Source organism: Nyctibius grandis, chromosome 9 (assembly GCF_013368605.1).
Source record: "Nyctibius grandis isolate bNycGra1 chromosome 9, bNycGra1.pri, whole genome shotgun sequence".
NCBI classification, from domain to species: domain Eukaryota; kingdom Metazoa; phylum Chordata; class Aves; order Nyctibiiformes; family Nyctibiidae; genus Nyctibius; species Nyctibius grandis.
The window spans coordinates 38,331,000-38,355,397 of NC_090666.1; the positions used below are offsets into that span (position 1 = coordinate 38,331,000).

General features: G+C 35.6%; 1 protein-coding gene across 1 annotated transcript in view; it reads right to left on the bottom strand.

Moving 5' to 3' along the window:
• The window catches only part of LRP1B (LDL receptor related protein 1B), a 570,912-nt gene that overhangs the window by 235,212 nt on the left and 311,302 nt on the right, over window positions 1-24,398 (bottom strand). The window contains exons 16-23 of the mRNA XM_068407216.1: window positions 22,878-23,018; window positions 19,735-19,860; window positions 17,746-17,862; window positions 13,380-13,460; window positions 12,383-12,550; window positions 10,351-10,533; window positions 3,334-3,534; window positions 677-922 (exon numbers count right to left, since the gene is read on the bottom strand). Coding sequence (XP_068263317.1) covers window positions 677-922; window positions 3,334-3,534; window positions 10,351-10,533; window positions 12,383-12,550; window positions 13,380-13,460; window positions 17,746-17,862; window positions 19,735-19,860; window positions 22,878-23,018 — 1,263 coding nt within the window. The remainder of the gene's footprint in view (window positions 1-676; window positions 923-3,333; window positions 3,535-10,350; window positions 10,534-12,382; window positions 12,551-13,379; window positions 13,461-17,745; window positions 17,863-19,734; window positions 19,861-22,877; window positions 23,019-24,398) is intronic.

Below are 24,398 nucleotides of genomic sequence, written 5' to 3' on the forward strand. Positions count from 1 at the left end.
GTCATTCTGGGAATTATGACAACAGTTATTCCAGTCTGATGAATGTAAGCCACATTCCTAAAGAATTAAAAAAATAGTTCAAATACAAGATGTGTAATTTAAAAGAACATCGGTGACAACCTTATGTTGGTTTTCTTCTTGATCAGTGAGCTGAACAGGCTTACTAACGTCAAAAAACAAGTATCAGAATGTCGTAGGTGAAAAAATAGCTTAAATTGCGAATGCTAACAGGCAGCAGATAATTGACAATACGTGTGTGCATGCACGTTCAAAATTAAACTTCTGAACCCTCAAGTAATACTGATCAATATCATGTCACAGATTGATCCATTTCTTCAAAATACAGAGTAAATCCCCCCTATTCCATATATATACGCACACTTACACATATATCTATCCCCTGCATATTAAATATACATGAAAAACTTCAAAAACATTAGAAATTATTTGGTATTAACATTCTAAGAAAGTCCTATAAGCAATGAACTAATATTGCAATACCCCTTCATCCTCCACCAATAGGGACAGCTTTAATGAGTTCTTCAGATTGCTATCAGCCCCACATTTGGACAATTCAAGTCTGTGTTTCTTATTAAAAAAAAAAGGAAATAACCTCTCACTAAATGGACAAGGCAATTAACATCTGGAATACTGAAAATACTGAATTTCAACTCACCAGTACTAATGCAATTTTCTCCATCCTTACTGAGTTTCCAGCCTTCGTAACATGAGCACTTGATGGTATTTTTATGCTGTTCACATACTTGACTACACTTAAGGTGCTTGGTACAGTAATCCATAATCTCACAAGTTTTGTTGTCTATACTAAGACTGAATCCTGCAGGGCAAGAGCATACAATTCTTCCTCCAGGAATCACAGAACATTGATGGCTACACCCACCATTGTTAAGTGAACATTCATCTGAAATAACATGGAAAGAAAAACCATTAACAGCCCCAAGGGCCGTCAGATATTGCATATTCTTAAAGTCACCAAGTCAACTAAAACACATAAAAGGTCCCTAAGAAGTGCAAACTGAATTTTATATTTGTTAAACAGCTTTCTACATTTAGTTTTAAAATTATCTAATTTGTTAGTATTCAGCATGGTAGCTTTACAGCAATCTTTCAGGATTTTAGAATGGCAGATATACGATATATATACATTTTTACAGGCTTTCATGCATATTATTTCATTCACTTAAGACTTAAAGACTGTCCATACAGAGTCAGTCCAAAGACCATTACAGGTCAGCCACCTTCAACGGTGACCAAAAGCTGACGCACAGAGAAATAAACACACTTTCCCAAATACTTCCCTTGCCTCCAGCCACTTGAGCTTGTGGGGAGAAGGCTCCAACTCTTAGTCCTACGTATCTATATCCCAACCAACTTGACAAAGAAACATGTACAAATAAGAGTTAAAAGACAGGATTTCCTTCTCCTCCTTTTACAATAACAGCTGCTAGAGAATACTACTTCTGCATTCTCTGTGTCAGTGCTCTCACATATTCTGCATGTAACTGATGATTTGCAAAGCTCTGCTAATGGATTGAAGGTGATTTGTGAGAACTTTAAAGCATCTGAACTAAAAGCATGATAATTGTGTCTGTGAGAAATGCTGTGACCTCTGGAGCAAAAAAGCATAGAATTACTCCTTACCTCATAGTGCTACTGATATCCAGGAAACCAATGGGAGGGCCAAACTGGTCCATTGTTTCACTGGAAACTCGGCTTCACTTTTCTTTTTTAAACTATTTCTATCTTTTAGTTATTCTGTTTGATTCTAACAAGTCTCTGAAAGCCTTGCTCCTTTGTGATAAGATGTATTAAACACACCAGTTTTCTACAGAAGAATTATTTCCTTCCCACTTAAAAAAACCACAAAAGTCCTTACTCTAACAGTCCTTTGTTCAGATTTCAAGTGTGTGTTTTTTTTTTTTTTTACCATGACAAAAAAGGATCAAGCTCCTTAATGTGTCTAACATGTAAATGTGTTGCCCAACATCTCATATTTGTCCTTCAGTTTATGCTTAGGTATGTTTAAAAAATAAATAATTAGCAACTGCTGAAATACCTGTTGACTAATAACACACCATCTAAAAGCTGTAAAAACCATTAAAAACCAAGCTTGGCCCTAAACAATATCCAACAGGATACTGGTGTCGTCATGAGCTACTACTAGCAGGAAGATAACTGTCCATACACAGAAACAGCATAGAAATAAAATAAATGATCTTATGCTATAAGATCTTTCACCTGGAGTCTAGACAGCACGAGATTCATATGTAGCTCTTAAAGGGGGCTCGCTCTCTTAAGGCTACAACATAATCTTAACATATTCCAAAGGAACACTGAATTTAAGATCCCCCCTTAGAGTACAGTCTGCAGACCAACAGAGCAGGACAGCGTACAGATCTCTGCCATATCCTGCAGCAGCCTTTGCCCAACGAGTGAACTCAGCCCGCTACGTGAAGCAATTCAGGTGACTCAGCAGAGCCCAGTGCAGGGTCACCTAGTAAAGATAGATCCTAGAGGGTGAAAATGTTTGCAAACATCTCCAAATGTTTCATAACAGAATGCTGGAGATTGTAAAATATTTTAGGCAAAGCAAGGTCAGTAGGGAGAGGCAAATTGTTGATATAATAAAAAAGAATTATAAAATTACCCAATTTTTTCCTACAAACCATGTTTCACTTCTTATCCCTAACCCATCACTATAGTACAATACTACTGCTATAGTACTGTATGTTCTTTTAAAAACGATTAATTTTATCTTTGCATATATTTTATAATCATTCAGTTAGGTTATCTGTTCTACTTCTGTCAGATTTATACCATTATTTTTGTACATTTTTTACTGAATACAATTTTGTGGAGATAATCTACATTGTCTGACATGCCATTAAATCCTTTCAACACCACCATCAAGGAGACATGTTAACTCCTCCTAGTCATCCCAATGCATTTCTTCTTGAGCTTCTACACAGCTACTGACAGGATTCTATAAGCTCAAGCGTTTGTAGTTTGAGAAAACTGCAAATTAACTTAAATACTTTCATGTATACCAGAGCCTTTTAAATTGTTTACCTCCAGGGGTATTTTAAGGGGTTAGGAAATGAAACACTTACCTAAGGAACTATGTTTTCCCTTATTTGAAGAAAACGAATACTTACAAGCACAAACTCAATATGATTTAAATTAAATAAAAATCCTCACATAGGCTACTGTGGTAAAATTTCAGTAAGATTAACATGAGAACTGTTCTTTTCAACAGGAAGTATTGTGACAGACAATATCAAGAATAATGAAGAAAAAGTGTCTAAAAAGTACCACAAAGATCGCCTTCATCAGATCCATCAGGACAATCTCTTCTCCCATTGCAGAGCTTCTCAGGCTGTAGGCAGATGGAGGTATCATTAGCACAAGGGTATTTTGGTGGTCCACACATATAGCCCTCGCAATTATCCTCATCAGACTGATCCTCACAATCAATATCGCCATCACATAGCCACGCTTTGCTAATGCATCTCCCTTGGAGGAAAGAGACAATAAACACAGGAAATCAGACTGGAAGCAAACTTCAGGAAAAAATCTTCAGTAACGTTACATATTTTTTATTACGCTTTTCTATTAATAGTACTTTCCTCTTAGATGAACAGAAAGAAACCAGCTCGTACTCTGAAGCATCATCCACATCAGTGTTGACAGTCTAATTTTCCAAACAACATCAATCCTGATTATTTCTATGATGAACAGAACTGCATACAGGCAGGACATTCTCACAATCTGTTAAATATACCAAGTTATACTAAAATGTTTTATTATTTTTTTAATTTCTGCTTTTTATTTCTCTCTCTTCTACTTCAACAGCCTTCCATAGGAGCAATGTTTCAATATACGACTTTCTGTTAGCATGGGTTTGAGAAACAAAAATCTTTCTAGGAAGTATACACAATACATTCCCAGATTATGTCACACAAATGACCAGCTTCTAGACAAAATGACTACAGCAGATGAAATTTCTTACATGATTTCAGTTTTATGAAACCAGGGTCCAGATCATTTCCTTCACTCCCCAAAAGGGGAAAAAAAATTTCCACTTTCGTGCTAACCATCAATGTTTAGAGAAGCAAGACAGTGTCTTGACTGGGAAAAGGGTTATGATCTTTAAAAAACATACAGGTTTTAAATTAGAATGACCCAAGCCGGAGATTGTAATAGGTGAAAAATAACCAAGATTGTGAGTGCTACCACGTACAGGGGCGTATGTGTATGCGCTCCTGTGCCAAACTATTCTTCAGCTCTCAAGCATAAACTTGTGACCTGCTAGCTAAAACCAGTATGGGCTAGCTGTAAATTTTCATACCACCTGGTCTGAACAGAAGTGGCATGTACTTCTCCAGTTAATAAAGAGACAACAGGTATAACCATGGGTTAGGAAGCTGATCTTGCACTGTGTTTCTACCTATAAACTATTTAGGTAAAGAAAATCAGGCTGGAATGGGTAAGAAGCTACTGGAAACATGTGGTTCTGTTGACAGCAATGCTGGTGGATACCCACAGACTGACTGGAGATGCCTGAGACTGGTAACTGCAAACTGTTGCACAGCATGAACTGACATGACTTTCTGCGCCACCTTCCCAGTTTAGCAGCAATTTTCCTAATAGGAAATTGAGACTGATTATGACTTTGTGAGGGAAACAAGCAAATGGGTGAAATAATCAGCTAGGGTAAAACTCTAATCTCCTTGTCTCTCTAATACACCTCAGTGCCAAATCCACTACAGGCTGTCTTCTACTCTCCACTTCCCATGACACAGTTCTGTATTAAACAACCTCAAAAGAGGTTCTGTACAGCTGTCCACACAATGTAGCAACTGGCCCCAACTGTAACTCTATTGTCTGTCATAATAAAGTAGCAGATTTCAATTTCCTTTAAAAGAAATATTTGCTGGTTAGCTTAAGATTAGTGTAATGCTTTTCGTTTGATATTTTAATCTTCTTTTAATGGGAAGGGTGCTGCTGTCCTCACAGAGTGACTGGGATAAAATACAGTGAAACAATAACAATAAAAAAAATGTTTCTGTATCATCTCACAAGGCAAATGTGAGACTGCTTTCACTTCTGTTGAAGAAAAGCAAGAAGTGAAACTGCAGGATCATACTCCAGTGACCGTGGTTTCAAACAACAGAACATAATTTTACCAGTGCAAAATCACCTAGAAAACTTAAACAGGGAGTGGTGTCAATTAGAATGAAAAGCTTTCACCATTTTCTATAGTGGTCAAAGTCCCAAATGTCCTACACTGAAAAGACTGAATTGCACAGATACAATAAATCAAAGTTATATGCATGATATGTATGCAGTTTATCCTTACATGCAATCACAAGTGTTTCAAAAAAGTGTCCATATTCATTATCTTGAAATGAGAATTGATCTTATATATTATTATAACAGCAGTAGAATGAAAGCTAATAAAAGACACCAACGTCAAGTAAACTAATCAGATCCCAGAGTAAATTGACATTGCTTCCAGTAGAGGTCCTAATTTGTTTTTTAATCTTTTATACATACAAATGTTTTCAGAGGAAATCAGTTTTCCTGCCTTTCTTTTACCTTAATGAAGATATATATTTTATAATAAAAGATTCACCTTCCACTATGGTAGCTATCACATATTCTTAAGTAGAATATACTTTCAAGGAATTAATCTTTGACAAAATTCTAAGGAGATGGACTTAATGAAGTATTATGACTGTCTTGAAATCATTACTTAAAATTCACTGAAGTATTTTTGCTTTATTGCCCTTTATTGAAACTCACATTTGGTTTCCAGGAACCTTTTTAGTAAAATTCCATCATAAATTGATTGCATCAATGGATATATCTGTTCTTTTCCATAGCTCTTTTGTGTAACACAGAAGAAATAGGTGTGAAGTAGTGAATCAGAAGTTCGGAAGCAACAAGCATGTGGGAAAGCGTGATCCAAATGCTTCTCCAACATTTTTTATTTTCTACAAATATTAGCAAGCACAACAGAATTAACTTTTTATATACTGTTCAGTCTTTATCGGGATAGTGAGCCCAGGAAGTTTTTCAACTGATTACATATTCAACTGTAGGAAAACTACTTTGGTAGAGTGTTAGTTGCATTTAGTTTCCTCTTACAGTTACTTCTTGCTGCCTAAAGCTGTAATGCCTTCCTAACCTAGAGAATGGACTCAATCTCATTCCCATTAAAATGAAAAATATTCTAATCTGACATATTTAACAAAATGCTGTGATGGTCAATGACCTTTCTTGTCCTATAGAACACACCTGAGACTTAGACTGAAATATATTGTTTCAAGAACATGGTCATTTCTGGTATTTAAAAGGTTTTAGCAGAAAACATGTTTATAAATATCTCCTGTATGAGACAGAAGAAAAAATTTCAGGGCCTAAAGACGACAGCTGTTACCACAGAAAACACTGATAATATGAACTGAGGATAAAAACAGTATTGGAACAACACACAATTTTCTAGTTTACTTGCTGTGGTGGTTTCTTTTTACTTAAATTTTTAATGTCAACTGAATCCACCCCTCCAGTCAGAAATTTAATCATTCTGAACCATCATTATGTTCAAAAAGCTTATTAAAGTAGTTGTACAAGTTGTGCAGCTCTAAAGATCTAACAGTGAGAGAGGGGACGGAGCAGGCAGGGAACAAGTGGAAGCAACGCTGGTAAACCCACCTTGTAACCGATACCCTTTCCATCCACCCTTTGAACTCCTCCATGCTTCCCATGCTTATGTTCTTACTAAATCTTCTCTCCCAAAACTCCTCTTGTGCCATATCTCTCCACAGTAACCCTTTTCTTCTCCTCATCAGCCCTCACAGAATCTGTAGGGCAGCCCTACCAATTTCCTCATCATCTTCTTTCTCAAAAATTCCTCCTCCCCAGTCTTCCTCACTATCAACTTCTCTCCGTTCTCTACTTGTCACACCTCACATACTTGTATCTTGACTTACACTTTCCATGCAAACAGTACTATTGCTGTTGCCCTCCTCTTCCAGTATCACTGCAATGATCACCCCTTGACTTTATTTCCTCTCTATGTACATTCCTTATTTTCCATTCCAAAGAAATCTTACTTCTCTCATCTTTTTTTTCCTCTAATATATTATTAACATGTGAGAAGAAAGAAGTATAAAATAATAGCCCACAGGGTAGCATTAAAAATGCTAAGATACAAAATTAACTACTTCTTGAAAGAAATATAAAAAACAGTAAGTATGACAAATATACAATACAGTTCAGATCTCCTGCTTAGTAAACTGAAGTATTTATGGCTCTTTTGCATTTGTCTCCACAGAAGTACTTGATAATGATCCTTAGAGTAATTAGATAACTTTCTAAGTGAGATTGCACAGATTCTGCTCTTGGTCCAGTACTACTAACTGCAAAGTAGGAAGACAGAATAAAAAGGATAGGTTTATGTAGCACATAAAACTGAGCTGAAGTACATGCCTGTAATAATTTTTGGAGGACAGAATCAGAATTTAAAATAGGAAGTTGGGTTTTTGTCTAATCTAATTTAGTCTCGTCTAATTTAAAAGACGTCTAATCTAATTTAAAATCAGAAAATAACTGGCTAGAAGCAGCCCCAGAGCAGTCAATCTCAATCAGGTAGTTATTGCATCTCATATCCTACTGCTGCACAAACTCTAGTATATTTTTCATCACACATCACCACAAACAACCATCTGATATTCTTGAAAAAATCAGAAACGTCATTCTGAAATTTGTTAACTCAAGTGCCCTGCAGCATTTTGGCTGACTTTGGATACCACAGCTCAAGAACTGCACAGGTCGGACAGTTCCACTGAGACCAACAAAAATGCTAAAGGTTTAAAAATATGAAATAAAAATAGAAGACATGCAAGGCAAAAAAAAAGTATTTGTTTATTCAACAAAAAATTTAGTTAACAAGACATAGGACAGAAGTCTTCCAATATTCAAAAGATTTTACACTGGTGAAAAGATGAAGACAATCAACTAAGCTTGCAGCAAAGATTCAGATGACTTCGGAAAAAATGTTCAAATTGCTGAAACGCTATCTGTATAAGTTACTCTCTATTGGATATTCTTAAGTGCATATCAGAAAAGGGGCTGGATACGATGGGTTCTTGAGACCACCAGTACTTTAAACAGAAAAATCCCACTTGGCTGAAGGCTGACAAACGCTGTAGTTGTAACGTGACACTCGTGCCTGTGGCATTGTGACAGATTAAGCAGAGCCCACAAAAACTACACCAAGGAAAGACCCTGCAGCTACTATTTGCAGCCATAAAACAAAAAAGTAGTAAGCAAAAAAGTGGGCAGTAACATCTCACTATTACTGTTCTCAACAACTGTCATTTCCCTCAAAATGTATCGGCTGTTTCACCTCCCCCCATACACACGTTCCTACCCAGACCCACCACATTCTGTATTAGGAAATCAGATGGCACCACCCAGCAATCTGTAAGGGAAGGATTAGCCAGTTTCTCCTCATCTGAACAATTCTCATACATGTGGAATCCAGACAGTATTATTTCTTTAGAATAATCCACACAGAAAATGACGTTTATTCTGAAACCTGAGGGGATCGTGACAGAAATGATTTCTTATAAAACCATTATTACTCAATGATCCCATTATCTGGAATTGAACTGAAAAGCAGCTAAACAAGAATTTGTTTTTGCTGTTTTCTGTACCAATGCATTACCAACAAGCCTCCTCCAGAACAGTAGTTTTGTTCCTTCCAGGACTGATTGAAGCAAAATAGTGAAAGGAAAAACTTATGGATGAAACTATCACAACCAAGTCCTAAAGTGATGGTTCCACACGACCAAAAGCATGACTGCATTCTTCTCTAAATCAAAGCCATATACCCTTGAATTTACCAAATTCTGGATGAAAATATTTTTTTTTTTGCTATATTTACATGTGGCAGCCAGAGAAGTCATATCTCATCCTTCATCCTGTAAACTGACTGAGATATTGCCCTCCATGCACACGACTGTAAACACAGGTAGGTGTACAACTCATCCTTCATCCTGTAAACTGACTGAGATATTGCCCTCCATGCACACGACTGTAAACACAGGTAGGTGTACAACGAGATAGGGTAGTTTGAGACCTTTTCCCTATTTAAGCAGTAGGAAAAAAACAGTATCAGGAAGAAGTGTATTTCCTGCGTCAGGGTTTCTATCAGTCTATTTCAGGGAACAGACCGTTCTATTAAAAGTGAATAATGCCTTTTTACTTATTGAAGCTATTTCATTTAATGGCACCTTGTTATATACATCTTTATGGAAACTGTAAGAACACAAAAGGAAATCTTTTATTCAGAAAAATTCAGTATTTCATATATATCTATCCGGAAATTATGATTTCTGTAACTTTAAAAGCCAAGTAGCAGCAAACCTCCAAGCATTTCTAAGACATCCTAATGTAGTTCCCATATTAAAAATGAACCCTCTGTTCACACCTTAGACTTGAATAAAGTATCTTACTGTATACATACACTTTTGGACAGAGCTCACACAACTAGACTGCAACATTTATCACGCTTAGCTATAACACAGGCATTAGAATGGGTGCTCATTTCCTGTAATAATTGTAGTTGCCTAATGGCAACATTACTACTTATATCCTGAATTAAATTTTGCTTTTAAAAGTTATTTTACCCCCAATACTTCATTAAGCTTTGAAAGAAATTGTAAAAAGATTAATACAATGCTGACATATATTAATTTATTCCTTAACTGTACTGTCCCTTAAGAAAATGTTCCATCTAAGCATTATTTTGCAAAATATCCTCATGTAAAGATTGCCACATTCTTTCCACATTTTTTAATGAAGTATACTTAGGAAAACTTGATTTTAAACATTCTCAAAGAATGTATTTTTCTTCCAATATTGAGGTTCAAATTTCCAGTGCTGTAGTTCTAATTCTTTGAAGTCTTTTAGCTTTATACCATTTCAATCACCTTATTTCTAGGGCCAAAGATGGAAAATAAAAGAAAATACCTGGACTATTAAATGCTACATTTAAGTATTTGGTTTGATGTAGCATCATACAGCAGAGTTTCACCTTTAAGTGATCTCAAAATCCATCCATTTTATATTGTAGATCAGAAAACAGGTTAGGGGAAGTATATTAACACTCTTCCTGATATGAGTACAATAAGTAACATCACCTCAGTAGTATTACCCATTAAAAGCAGTATTCAAATGGTAGATACGTGATCAAATCACACAAACAGAAACACACACACAATGAGTAAATGAGAGGAAAACATATGTGCAAGCATATACCTGTACTCTTGCAGGAGAACTTTGTTTTTTCATCACACAGTCGTATAGTTCCATTACAGCCTTTTTCATCACTACCATCTTCACAGTCCTTTTCCCCATCACAGCGCCACAACTCAGGAACACAGTTCCCATCAGGACTGCACTGAAATTCCTTCCCATTGCATCTTCCAGGAGAGGGAGTTTCTTAGAAAAATAAGAATTACATTGAAGAACTTGCTCACATGAGTTTTCTTCCATGCCAAGTCTACAATGACTTAGAATCCCCCTGCCCAACCAAAGCCAAAGTCAGAGTCCCCAAGTATAACACTCAAAACTCACTATCCCTTTCTAACTCATCACTCCAACACAAGCTTCAGACAAGCTCGCTCTTATCCTGCTCACTCCCTTCACTCCCCCCCCTCCACCACAAGCTCAAGGTAAATACCATTTTTTTTCGCACAGCTGTCAGACAAGAATGAATTTGGAGATGTAAGGAAGGCCAAGGCTGATGAAGTTTTCCTGGTGCTTCATAAGCCCTGCCTCTCACCCTCAAGCTACATACCCTCCTCCTTCGTCATTCTCTTTTTTCTAACAAGGTCCATCTCCTAGTTCACAAAACATGAAAGGTCACACCTCTGCTCTAACTGACACAAGAGTTCTGGCCCCGACCCCTGCCTGGCTGATGCTACTACAGCACTGGCAGACTAGTTGTAGCCTTTCTGAATTCACAGGAATGAACTTCAGTTCAGTGCAGCTATGGAACTAGCCTTGAATGTTTCAAAACACAGTAACTATGTTATTTTAATTATTCATCACATACTTAATTCTCTATTTTCTAGACGATGGCCTTTTCAATTTTATCCTCCCCCTCCTTCTCCCAAACTATTACCACTGTATTTCTAGTATTTCGTAACATATGACAACAACGTGCACTTTAAAGCAATGATAAACTTACACATTCCTGTTTGTATCAAAAAGCATTATCTGGATACATTCTTATAGCACTGTCTATAAACATACGGTCTATTTTCTTTAAAATTGCCTTGTTTTTTTCTAAATAATCTGCATTCTTGCATTCTATCATAAATAAAGCAAAGACAAGGTGCTGGAAAGTGTGCATCACGTAGCAGAGCAGGACACAGAAGATTTCTGAACTGACAATAATGGTGTACAACAGTGCTATTTCAGAGAGAGTGCTGCAAATCCCAACATAACATGGTATTGCATAAAAAGGTAGAGCAGGACTTTAAACTCCGAGATGGACATGAACAGAGAGGAAAGTGAGTAGTTTAGTTCCAGACCAATTATTTTGATACAGATAAATGATAAGTTTTGTCACTATATAAAAATTAAGGACTTCACACTACTCACGCACAGCATTCTGCTAATTCATCTATTTGTACGAGCTCTGCAATTAGATTCAGAATATAAACTCATGAAAAAGGACCAAGAAAATGGTGTACAATTAGTTTGATGTGGAAAAATCACTATGAGAAAAATATGAGAGAAAAACATTCCCTCATTCTTATCTGATTATTCTTTATCCTTTGCTACAAGCATCCTCTCCTTCTCTCCCCACCCAAATAAATACAATGTATGGCATTTAAATGGGACTGTAGTTTGTTAAAACATTTTTATACTTCAGTAACACTATTGAAAAAAAAAAACCAAAACTTGCATCACACAAAAATCAGACTGTTACAGCATAAAAAGCCCAGAAAATATAAACAGTAACTTAAGGAATGCTGCTGTCTCTTTTTCTAGGCAACGTGCATCTCTGTAAAAGGACAAACATCACATTTAGCATAATTCAGTAAAGTAAAGCTACAAAATTTATCTCAGTGTAATACCCATTCTGTTTTCAAATGCATTCTTCTATGATACACTTCTGTATTATCATATTACACTTGACATATTTTCCATTCCAACCTTTACCAAGGTTAAAATAATTTTCTCTTTTTCCATTTACTGAAGACGGGTCTTCTGTATTTATAATAAAGTATTCTTTGTGTTTCTAAGTATTAAAATGTGGGAAGAAAAAAAACCCACTAACCTTCCTTGCTGCAGTTTGTTTTGGTTTCATCACTGAAATCTCCACAGTCATTGTCACCATCACACGCCCAATGACTTGGGATACATCTACCATTGTAACATCTGAACTGATCAGCAGAACATGAGTGAATACAGCCTAGTTCATCACTTCCATCACCACAGTCATCATCTGCAAATATTAATTTTTAAAATTATTTTAAAAGATAAAAAAAATCTGAATAAAAGATGTAAGGAGAAAAATATATTTCCAAAAAAGAAAGAGAAAAATAACTTTCAGTAAATAAAACAGTATGGTTACTGCCCACAGAATAAATATGTGAGGTAAACACTAAAGGGTCTCCCTGCACAGAATTTCAGTGAGCACACTGTGAGAATTTGGGGAATCTGTCCATTTACAGCTATGAATTCCTGTCAGCCTCATAAAATTATAGTAATATCAAATGCTATGGTGGATGAAGAACCCACTCAATGTTATTAGGACTGGCATGACATCACTCCTACATCACAAGCTCTGAGAGAAGATTCATTTGAACAGCTGTCATTCAAATATGTACTCTTTCAGACAAAAGAAATAACAACATTGTCAAGTCTTCCTAGCCTTCCCTCTTGAGGGATGCTATTTATAAAATTGAACTTGCCCACAAACAACAAAAAATCAAGACATTTTGGTCACCGGAACTATTTTGTTTTCTAATAATAGAAAATACTTTCATAAGCAATAGCTTAGCTTCCTTTCTTTTTTCAATAATGAAAGTTTACATCACACTTCATTCTACAGAATATACTATTTGTAACTATTACCATATCCATCATTCCTTATCTGAAGCTTCAATATTGCTCCTTTCTAGGTCAGGTCAGTAATTTAAAAATAGTAGATTTATTCTCTGACCACTTACCAACCGAACTGGCAATACCAGTCTCAGAAGAAAAAAGCATCAAAGCAATATTTATGTAATATCTACCATATTCATTTCACATATAGAACACTTGATACTTGCCTGAATCACAGAGCCATTTGCTGCTAATGCACCTTCCATTTTTGCATATAAACTGAGTTAGTGGCTCACATGTTGGGAATTCTGTGAAAGTGTTCAAAAAGAAGTAAAAACTATTTAATGTATATACTCTTTAGTAATATTCTTCCTCCCTCCTATATGCATATATGCACTGAAATGCATTAGTCTGTGTCATATGATATGGTCCTATATTCCCATCAGACCAGGGCTGTCTTTGCCACTAAGTATGCTAATATTTACAACTAATTATAGCTTGATGACTGATACAAACCGTATTTTTAACGTTTTTATTTCTATAAAACAAGCTCCCCGACTGCAACAGCGCTGCCAGTAAAAGACAGGAAATGGAAGACTATAAAATGAGAAGGTTGAGTTCAAGCAAAAGAACAGTCAAGCAATAAAAGTTACTGTACACTGACATAATAAAATGTCAGTATTTACAATCATTTCCTCCAAGCATTTCAGTAAAAGTAGTAGAAAACAGACAATATAATTCATAAAGTAGAGATCCATCTGTATTACACAGAGATTTGTTTTTATAATTGTCTAATACATTTCACCCAGAACAACTTGAATTTTTTCAGACTCCTTTTCCTTCTAAAACCAATGACATAGCCAGGTGTGTGCATTCACACCATTATCATGTTAAACATTGCTTGCACCCATTCAGTTTGGAAAATACAAGATCTACTTTACAAAACCCTGCAATTCATAGGAAACAATCTGAAAGTCTAACTTGATTCAAAGGGAACAGGGATGAGCCTAAATCCTCTATACCGACCATCAAGAGAATAAGACACCTCTCAGTAACTGATACCTAATGCAAACCAAAGTGGACAACGGGAACAATCTGCCCAAACGGCTACTTAAAGGCAAGTTGGTCCTTCGCTGAAGGGCTTCAGGTTGGAAGTTCCTACACAGTACGTCCTAAATGCAACAGCAAGAAATTTCCACAATGGTGCGTAGTCCTGTCGGCCACACCAAAACTGCCCAAGATTAGAACAACTCTCCAAGTGTATTCCTCACTAGGTTGCTCTAACTACATTGGGTTGTTCTAGTGTTGTTACAAGTGAGACGACAAAGCTAAACTTCAAAAAGATTTTGAGAATTAGGCCATGTATTCAGAACCGAAGAGTTTTTCTAAACTTTTAAAACATGCCACGTAAACGTAAAGTTTCCTTAGGACAAGAATTAAAATTTAGAGATCACCAAGAACATCGTAAGACTGAAATGATTATTCTGCTTCAACATAGAAAAGGGTGGGAAGAAAAGTTAACATTGATGACAACACCTTGTCAATTACTCCTAGAAAGTTTTGTTTTTTTGTTGTTGTTAAATAAAAAAAAAAAAGCTGTTTTTCTTGGGGGAATACATTACAGTGACAACAAAAATCTGTTCCGAGACAAATAATGGAAATGTGCAACTACAATGGTACTCAGCTACAATATATGCCTTATGTGCTTCAAGCAAAGCTGAAAGCAATTATTAATTTTGGTTTTTAGCTGCTCAATATTTTTTTCCACAAATTTAACTCATACATTAAATATAATTTTCCCCCATTTCCGTACATTAATATCTTCATGACTTTATTTGCTTTATGTGCATCTGTCTACCCAAGACCTGTATAAAGAGACAGAAACTAAAGTGAATTGTGATTACCCTCACCATCCCCTCCCCTCATCTCATGATTCTCAGTCCAGCACAGTCTTTCCAAGGACGCTTTGCAGTATCTCCAGTGTTTGCTTCTCACTGGCCCACCCTCCACCATCATCCACAGCTCCCTCTCACGTCCTAGAGGACAGGCACAATACATCCCCTCACTGTCCCTACGGTCTCCCCAGCACTCCTCTCCTTTCCTATTTCACAGCAAAGAGATCACACTGTGTAGCTGATTCACAACCATCCCTGTCCTGATTGCTCTGCAGACAAAGCAAGCAAGCAGGGTGCCTCTTGAGCTCACAGTGAAGTCTCTCCACAGTGTAGACATCAATCTCATTTCTCTCTGCTAACCAACTGTCTTGCAAAAGCACTGGTTCTTTGATACTTCTTTCACCCTTCTGTTACTGAGCACAAATGGCATGACGAACTGATAAACAGATGGACACAAAAAATGACCACAAGTCTTGCTTCCCTTAGGAAAGCAGTAGAAAAATAAGGAGATTCTCTTCTCAAATCTTCTTCAGAAACATCACACTGCTTAGTAAATCTGCTTTTATCTTAAGAAACAGTGTATGCATTATGATACTGGCATCATCTTTTCAGTCCTGCCCACCCCAGCTATATGCCAATATAAGTATGCTTAAGTTCTTGAATGAATAGGAGCCAAAAGTTCTTCATAGCTGAAGACTGGTGCAGCTAAAAAACAATGATTTGTAATGGTAACAAAAAGCAAACCATGATTTTACTTTTAATATAAAAACCTGCGAATACAAGAATTTTTAATATAAAAAGAACATATATACCACTAAATAGAACAGATGCCATTAGCATGCCCATTAGCCATCAAATTATAAGGCAGAATGAAAAATTAAATATTTGACACATTTGCACAACCACAGTGCTCGAGGATAAAGAAACAAGATTCTAAAACATGAAACATATGTAAAGTTTGGCCAAACTGAAAATCAGCAAGTAAAATAAATGTTGATTAAACGATCTGAGGAAAAATTCCAGATCAGCTGACAGGTTACCAAACAAAATACATGGGAAGAAACTACAAAGATGACATTAACATCTGCATATTGAGAAGGTATCTAAGAACACAAAGCAAAAGTAGTCAGATAAACTATTACAGTACCAAGTGCCACGCTGTATCACTACACAGAACGTTATTTTATAGATGGCAAAATACAGTGAGTCCACTGGGATCACCCATTCTACCTCTGTACACTACAGCACCTACTTGATTTGAAGCATGGCAATTAGAAGTCTACCTTAATAATCTCATTTTTATTCACATAATGATTTTATTTTGTTTTAGATTTTATTAAATGTTATCTATTTTGAAGTAACTGATCAAATGTCAATTACTGTCAATATAAAATTAGCTTTCTTTTTTTCTGGTTTATATCCCTATTAAAAGACGAAAAAGGAAGGAAGTAGTAAGAAATAAGGCAAGAAAAAGCAGGTGAACATTCCAGGAAATATAACAACTATTTACATGTCAAAATCCTGAGAAATTTATAAGGAGGAAATGCTGAGAATTACATATGGACTTAAAAAGTAACAATGTAAACTCAACTAATGGGTATTAGCTGGTTGCCAGTCATGAATAATTCAAAATTAAACAAACTCTAATAACTCTACTGAAAAGGTTTACAGCATTAAGACATTTCAAAAAACAAAAAAAAAGTAATGTTTTATCAACTACATTGCTTTCATAGTTTGATTTTAATTAAGAAACACTATATTTTTATAGCAGTGAATCAAGTTAGAATATCAGCTATACGTGAGAAAAATACAGGTCTAACTACTAAGTATCCTAACAAGTACCCTTCAGATTTTAATTTTTTTTGTGCACAACCTGTCACTTCATGTTTACATGGCTGATGCTACTAAAATAATCAGTCAGCATTCTTTCTTGAAAACTCTTGAAAAGTAATTCCAGAAACATATCCTATTATACTGTGACACACTTACTAATCACATTAGTAAGTCAAATACCACAAATACCACCTTGTAAACTGGGAACACCCTGATACAATATTTTGCAGACAGCTCATTGACCCATTTGCTCTCAGACTCTTTTGCTCTGCAGTCACTTGTGACTTACCAAACAGATGAAGGCAGTCATGCTGACTTATAAAAACCATAACTGTTTAGAAGCAGCTGATTAGAGAGAGTGCATCTCCCTTTGCAATATCGCAGTAAAGCGGCTATCAGCAGAGTTGCTGATACTCTCTCATGATATAACTAAGAAAGACCATTTTTTTCCTGCAAAATACAACATCAGAATATCCTTCTGTTCAGAATTGAAACAGTCTGATTTTATTGACAGCTAGAAGATGCTGAGGCGGCCCATGTCAGGAGGTATGCGGCCGAGATAAACATCAGTTTTTGAGGGTGACACTGTTTGATAATGGGCTGTAAATTAGAAAAGTGTTGACTGATCTGCATATTTGGTATTGCAGTTAAAAACTCATTAATAGAAAATGTAGCCTTTGCTTTGAATTCATTTATTAATCAAATAAATTATATTAGCAATTTCAGAAAGGATATTATCAGTTCACACAAAAACAAAAAGGCCCCTCATACTTCTTCTATCTGTTCATTCACATGTAGAGATCCTTATATGTTTAGCTTTTTATGGAGTAATTCTACTTGTTTCCCCAAAAGAAAATTTACTTACCACAGGATGTCATTTCATCGGTTTCATCTCCACAGTCATCCTCCCTGTCACACAGCCACGATACTGGAATACAGCGTCCATTCCCACACGAAAATTGGTCAATCTGACACGTTCTTGCTGTCAAGACAAAACACTCCAAAAATGCAAGGGAAATGGACTAAATCTGTTAGGTCTCTTGGTGCACGTCTGTATGTAGAAGCTGCAGGTCTGGAGGGCATCTCCTGGCCTGCTCCACATTTTACCTGATCTGACTAAAACATCATTGACCTCCTCTGATTTCAGAGAAAATTGAGGTTATCTGCAGGACAGTGTTCTACCTCTGCTATCTAGAATTCTTAGTGGTTTCTCCAACATATGAGAACACAAAGTTTTATATGTAATTATACAAAAGTAGGTGGTAGAAGACCATGAATGCTTGATAAAATAACATTAGTGCTAGAGTTGAAGCAAACATAGCATAGAAATGTCTAACTTACAACTTGAATATTAACAAATTGTGTTTTAATAAACAATGATCTAGTGAGATTCATATTTACACAGAAAAATGGTAACACAGCATGTGTGTGATGTGCCTGGCCTCACTGTTCTTAGAATCTTTGTCTTTGCAAATATGCAACTGTAATGATCCATTAAAGGAAACAATGCAGTTCTTTCTTCTGAGGAAATAAAGATCACTAAAAGGATCATGCTATGTAAATACGCAAATTACTTTGAAAGCTGATGAACAGTAAAACTTCAATAAAAATCTAACATATAAAACTGATATTAATTATAACTTTGTTTATTCAAAATGTGAACCCACAACTACAATGCCAGTGATAGTGACACCGATTTTAATTCCAAATTTAAGCTTTTAGAGTTCATCTATATGTGATTCCATGCTTTAAAAAAAAAAATGACTGATACATCAGAAACCCCAAAAATCAACACAATATTTCTTCATGTGCTATTCTCATCTACCATTTTCCTTTTTCTTCATAGAAATAGCTCAAAATACAATAGAAGAATAGAAGTTTAAAATACTTCATGTTTTTAAAAAATACTATGAACAGCATTTTCCACTGCAGGAACAAAAGGAAAAACAAGAATACAAAATTCAACCCACACCCAACTGACAGTGATGCAAAATGTGGTCTTCAAATCAGACTCTATCCTACAAACAAACAGTTGAATATCAAAGGATATCAAGATGTAATACATCTGCAATAATACTGTAGAGGCAATATGGACACTTTACATCTGTATTTGTGCTAGAGTGCTTTTAGCCAAACCACACAAGTAACAACCAGAACAGCTTATAATACATATGAAAATTTAAATGAAGAAAAAGGAGTTCAGGGAATATTTTAATATACAATATATGCTGTCTATCACTGCATTTCAGTTTAAAATAGTCATCAGCTTATTGATGCCCGATATTTTGTATATCAGATATTTAATGATTGTTTAGTGTACTCTACCGACGAGTACTAAACATCACTTCCATACAAGCAAAGGACAGATTTGGAACTCCGTGATTTATTGCAGTGGAATAAGTAAGCAATCTTCATCTCAGTATTTCCTTAGAAATCCACTATACAGTTAATAACTTACAAATGAAAGCAATATCAAGCTACCAAGGGGAAACTGAATAACTAATTATGCTTTTGTCAGCATAAAATAAAATTTACTAGTGACATGGTAGTCATCGCAGCATGCTAACAAACAAAATTCTAACTGCCAAAAAAGATTTAGCAGGGACAAGTTTGTACCTAAGCAGCGCTTTGACAGTCAACCCATACAGATAGATTAAGTGCTGAATCACTTTGGAAAGCACAGTGAAGCATAAGGATTAAGTAAAACACAATTTGTATTCCAGCCTTAGTGGAAACAAAATCTGAATTAATTTAAAATGGCAATAATCAGACTGGTTCAGTTCAGAGCAGCCTCAAACGGTTTATGGAACTGGAGTTAAGAGAACTTGTATGCACAATCAAGCAAAATCTTTACCTGCACAGGTTTTATTTGATTCATCTTCATTATTACCACAATCATTAGCTCCATCACAAAGCCACCTCTTGGGAATGCAGCGATTATTTTGGCACTTAAACTGATCATCAGGACAACTATGATTGACTGGGGAGAAAAAAAAGAGAGTTTGTTCCTAAGAAAATAATCAGAGAAAAACAGCTGAAAATAATACATTAAATGGTATTCCCTGGTGATGCAGTTAGTATGGTTATCCTGCATATAGGATCACCATCATATAAAAATTGTTCAGCAAGCCATTCAATTAAAAAATATTGCAGTACTTCAATCATAAACTAAATAATACATAGTAAATATTCTCCTATCATACTACTGTCAATATGTAGATCCTCTTCTTTTAACTACCAGGTGATAAAAGGTAGCAGCATTTTACAGCGTTGCTATTTCCTTAAAGAAACATGTCCTCCATCACATTTTACCAATGGGATGAGGATTGCAAACTGAAGTGCATATAAACAAAATAAAACACCAAAGGGAACAGACACAAGTTGCTAAGTGCGCATCCCAAATATTATACCACAGTGAGCAGGGATTTGGGCAGGTTATAAAATGCTTCTAAAATCATGCACATTACAGTCAATGGCCACATACAGATCTGCTGTTTACTCACCATGAAATTGTAGGTGTCCAAGTGAAATATGCACCACAGTGTAAAACTGACAAAAAACTCTGGTATGCAAGAGTGAACAAGGTATCACAGAAACATGTTTTTGCTAGCTACCAAATATCATGGGAAGGATGAAGACTGAAAGCACAGAAATTATGTAAATACTATTGGCCTGCTCTTGCAGCTGTAGTAAGTACATATGATCTGCCTCATTCATGCTAATAACAAGATCCATTTTTAGCAGATCTTGCTAATCGCTATCTACATAAGAGCAACAACAGTTTCAAATGCTGGGTTAAAAATAATCTCAAGCTGTTTTCCACCTACTCACCATCCACAGTCTCTTTTTTAAAGTTTAACATATATCCGGAAACAAACGGTATTTAAAATGAAAGGATGTCCTGCAGGCTTATCCTTGACATTTCAGTAGCTTTTATCTTTGACCTTTCTACTCAGTCTTCCTATTGAAAACAACACAGAGCGAGTGTGATACCACACAAACCCTTCATGAGTGTTTTGAGGATGCAAGAACACTGGAAACAAAGACTAATTAATAATCTAAGCAGAAAGGTATTCCAAGTCTCATAATACTTATGAATCAATTTAGTTTGCAATGTGACTGGAGAACAAAACTTATCATCCATGTAATAAAATCAAAAATTGAAGCTTTTTAAATCTGACCTCAATACTAGACATAGATACTGTTTCAAATGGTAGCTAAGTTTTTACTCATATATATTTACTAATATGTTGTGTGTGTATTCTATTCATAACTGCAAATAATTTAGACTAACTCAAAAAGAACTATTGAAGTTACTATAGCAACTGCTGAAAAGAGATTATTGTTATCATACTGGCCACTTAAACTATCTATCACATACAGATTTGGGACCAGATTATGATCTCATTTGTATCTGTATAAATCCTCTGAGAATTACAAGCTTTGACCAATGAATTCGTCTAAACTACACTAATTTAAATGAGAATCAAGTCAACTCTGCAAAAAGATTTTCTTTCTCACTGTCTTTATTAGTTGAGCTCCTTATTTACGTTTAAGAATCCCTGGTGTTAAAATAAAATGTTAGTAAGCATTGCTATTCAGAACTGGACAAATGTTTTGAAAAGAATTAGGACTGAATTCAGTAATGACTACTACATGGAGCTATCAAAATACATAAATGCAGGAAAAAAAACAAAGTGGCTATGTAACAGCCATACAGAAAAAGATGTAGGCATTACAGAGGATCACAAGCTCAGTATGTATCAGTAACATCAGGCCAGTGAGAAGCAGGCAAGATTTACTAAAGGATGTATGAACAGGACTACCAACCCTCACAGACACATTCTCTCAGCCTAATCAGCTTCATAAAGGCCTCAGCAGAAGTACATACATCCAGTTTTGGACATCCAACCCCTAGGATCACTTGGTAAAGTTCAGAAAAGAGCAATGAAATCTAAAAAAAAAATCCATAATCTACTGGGAAAAAAAAAGAACAGATTAGAGTTTTTTATCTCAAAGAGATAAGAATGAGATACCATGATAAGAGTTTTCAGACACATAGAACAATGCTGCACAGTAGAAGAGTGTATCAGTTCTTCATGTCTACAATTGATAGGGAAAAAAATAATGTATTTTCATTTCAGTAAAGGAGATTTGGTTTAGAGAAATAATCTAATGACAGAAATAGGAAGTATTGTGACAAACTGAGTAAGGAAAGGAATTTTCACTGCTACAACTCTAACTTTATAGCAGGTTATCTAAGTATTTTCTAGGAATGACACAGATACATAATTGGCATGTTTTCTATTATTTTTGATTTCAACAGCAGGACTCCTCTACAGCAAAAAAAAACCCCACAGCTCTAGTAAAACTGTGTTTTTTAAAGACAAAGTACCTCTAATTTAAAACTGGAAGTGTGTGGGTGTGTGGGGGGGTTTGTTGGTTTTGGTTTGGGTTTTTTTTTTTGCAGAGTTTTTGTGTTATTGGGTATTTGTTTGCCTGCTTGTTTGTTTTTTTAAGCATGATTTCTCCTTCATAAACCCATGCTGACTGCTCCCAATCACTTTCTTGTCCTTCAAGTCTTTGGAAATGGTTTCCAGGACTAATTGTTCCATCACATTCCTGGAGGTTGAGGTAAGGCTGGCTCTGCTTTGTGAAGGTTGGACTAGAGATATTCTGAGGCCCCTTCCAAGCTGAGTTATCCCGTGATCCATGTAAAAAAGTGCAATAGTGGGAAACGAAGCAAAAAGTACCAACATTTAAAGAATCAGAAATGATGATGTCAAAACTAAAAGATGACTGCTCTTGTACTATGCTATGAAACGAGTACACGGGTGTCATTTGAAAGGACAACTATTACTATATGCAGGAAAAGAAGAAAATGAAAGATTTATATGAATGACTTACTGCTTTTGTTTGACTCCTCTCAGACTCATATTGTTTCCCACTTTTAAAATAAAGGATGAATTGTGGGTTAAAATGTAAAAGCATACATACAGCAAATTTCAGAATGCTCATCACTGCCATCCAGACAGTCATCATCCCCATCACAGCGCCAGCGATCCTGGATACAGCGCTTATTGTTGCACTGAAACTGTTCAGCTTTGCACAGCTGTGGTAGCACTTCTCCATGTTTAACTAGGAAAAACATCCAAGAAGCACATCTATTTTATCAGCTTGATACATACAGAATGCAATACTACCTCTATATAAATAGATATAAATTCTTGTTATCACTCTTCAGAACACTTTTTAAGTAAACTTTGCATATTTGAGGTAACTCCACCTGAAGCCCGTAGCAGCATGCATATCTGAGTGTATGGCTGAGGTAATACACTTTGAAGAAATGGAAGAACTCGGAAGAGAATGGCACTCAAACTCTTTCTTAAATCGGTGCTTAGATGATAGGATAAAAACATCAGTTTAAAATATTGCAACGCCTCATTGATGGTGAAAAGAAAATATTCTCACCACACAGACCAAATTCTGGTGTACATTAAAGGGCTAGAAAATGATTACTGAAAAGTTGATTCTTGTATCCAAGCAACAACTCTTAAACACCTGCATTATGCCCTGATACAGACCCGGCAAAGAAGAAAGGATAAAATTCTGCTGAGGTAGAATGAAGTAGCAAGCTACAAGCTTATTGATAAATCCAGACAGATATTTCTCAACATAATGTTCAGAATGCTTAATGTGTAAATAACACACATCACCCTATGCCCCTATGAGGAACATCAAAGTCCTTGCAAAGAGCTGGGCAATGAAGTGGGTTGGGGAAAAAGCAGGAAACCTGCTTCATTCACATCTGAAAGTGTCTAACCTCTCTTCCTAATGCTTACATTCCATCTTACCAGTGAGAAGTCCACCTTCCAGTATTTTCTGCTAAAAAGAAAAATAGTTTTCTTTAGCAACAGTGATGGCTCTTCAAGCCATGCATTTGGGTCAAATTCAAGGTAATTGCAAGCTCAAAAATGTTCATCATATTATGAAATAATCCTTACGTTCTACTCATCTCTACTAGGCTTATTGATGGAGACCTAAAGTTTTACACGCCACACTTCAGGAAATAGATTAATAAAAGAAAAAAGATAATTTTGAGTAAGTTACAAATATCAGATCTAAACATTTAAAAAATAGCTGTATTATCTGATGATTTATGATTTTTAATTGAAAATCCCACATTTTATTATTAACACAATTTTTTTTTATTGGTGTGTCAATGAAGATATCCAAGGAAGAGATGTAAAAAAAAAAAAGACAGTGAAATTTGGGTAGTCTGTGTGTCAGGACCCATTATATATAAGTATATCTGTTTGACGTGTTTTATGAACAGTTTCAGCATGAACATTTTCTATGCCCCATTTCAATTTAAGATACTTAGTGCACATAGCAATCTGAAACCAGTTTATATAGATTTAATATAATAACTATATAGATTAATTCCTGGTATTTCTGATGTTCTTTAAAAGAGGTCAGTGAAATATTTAAGTGCTTTATCATATCACACATTCTGAA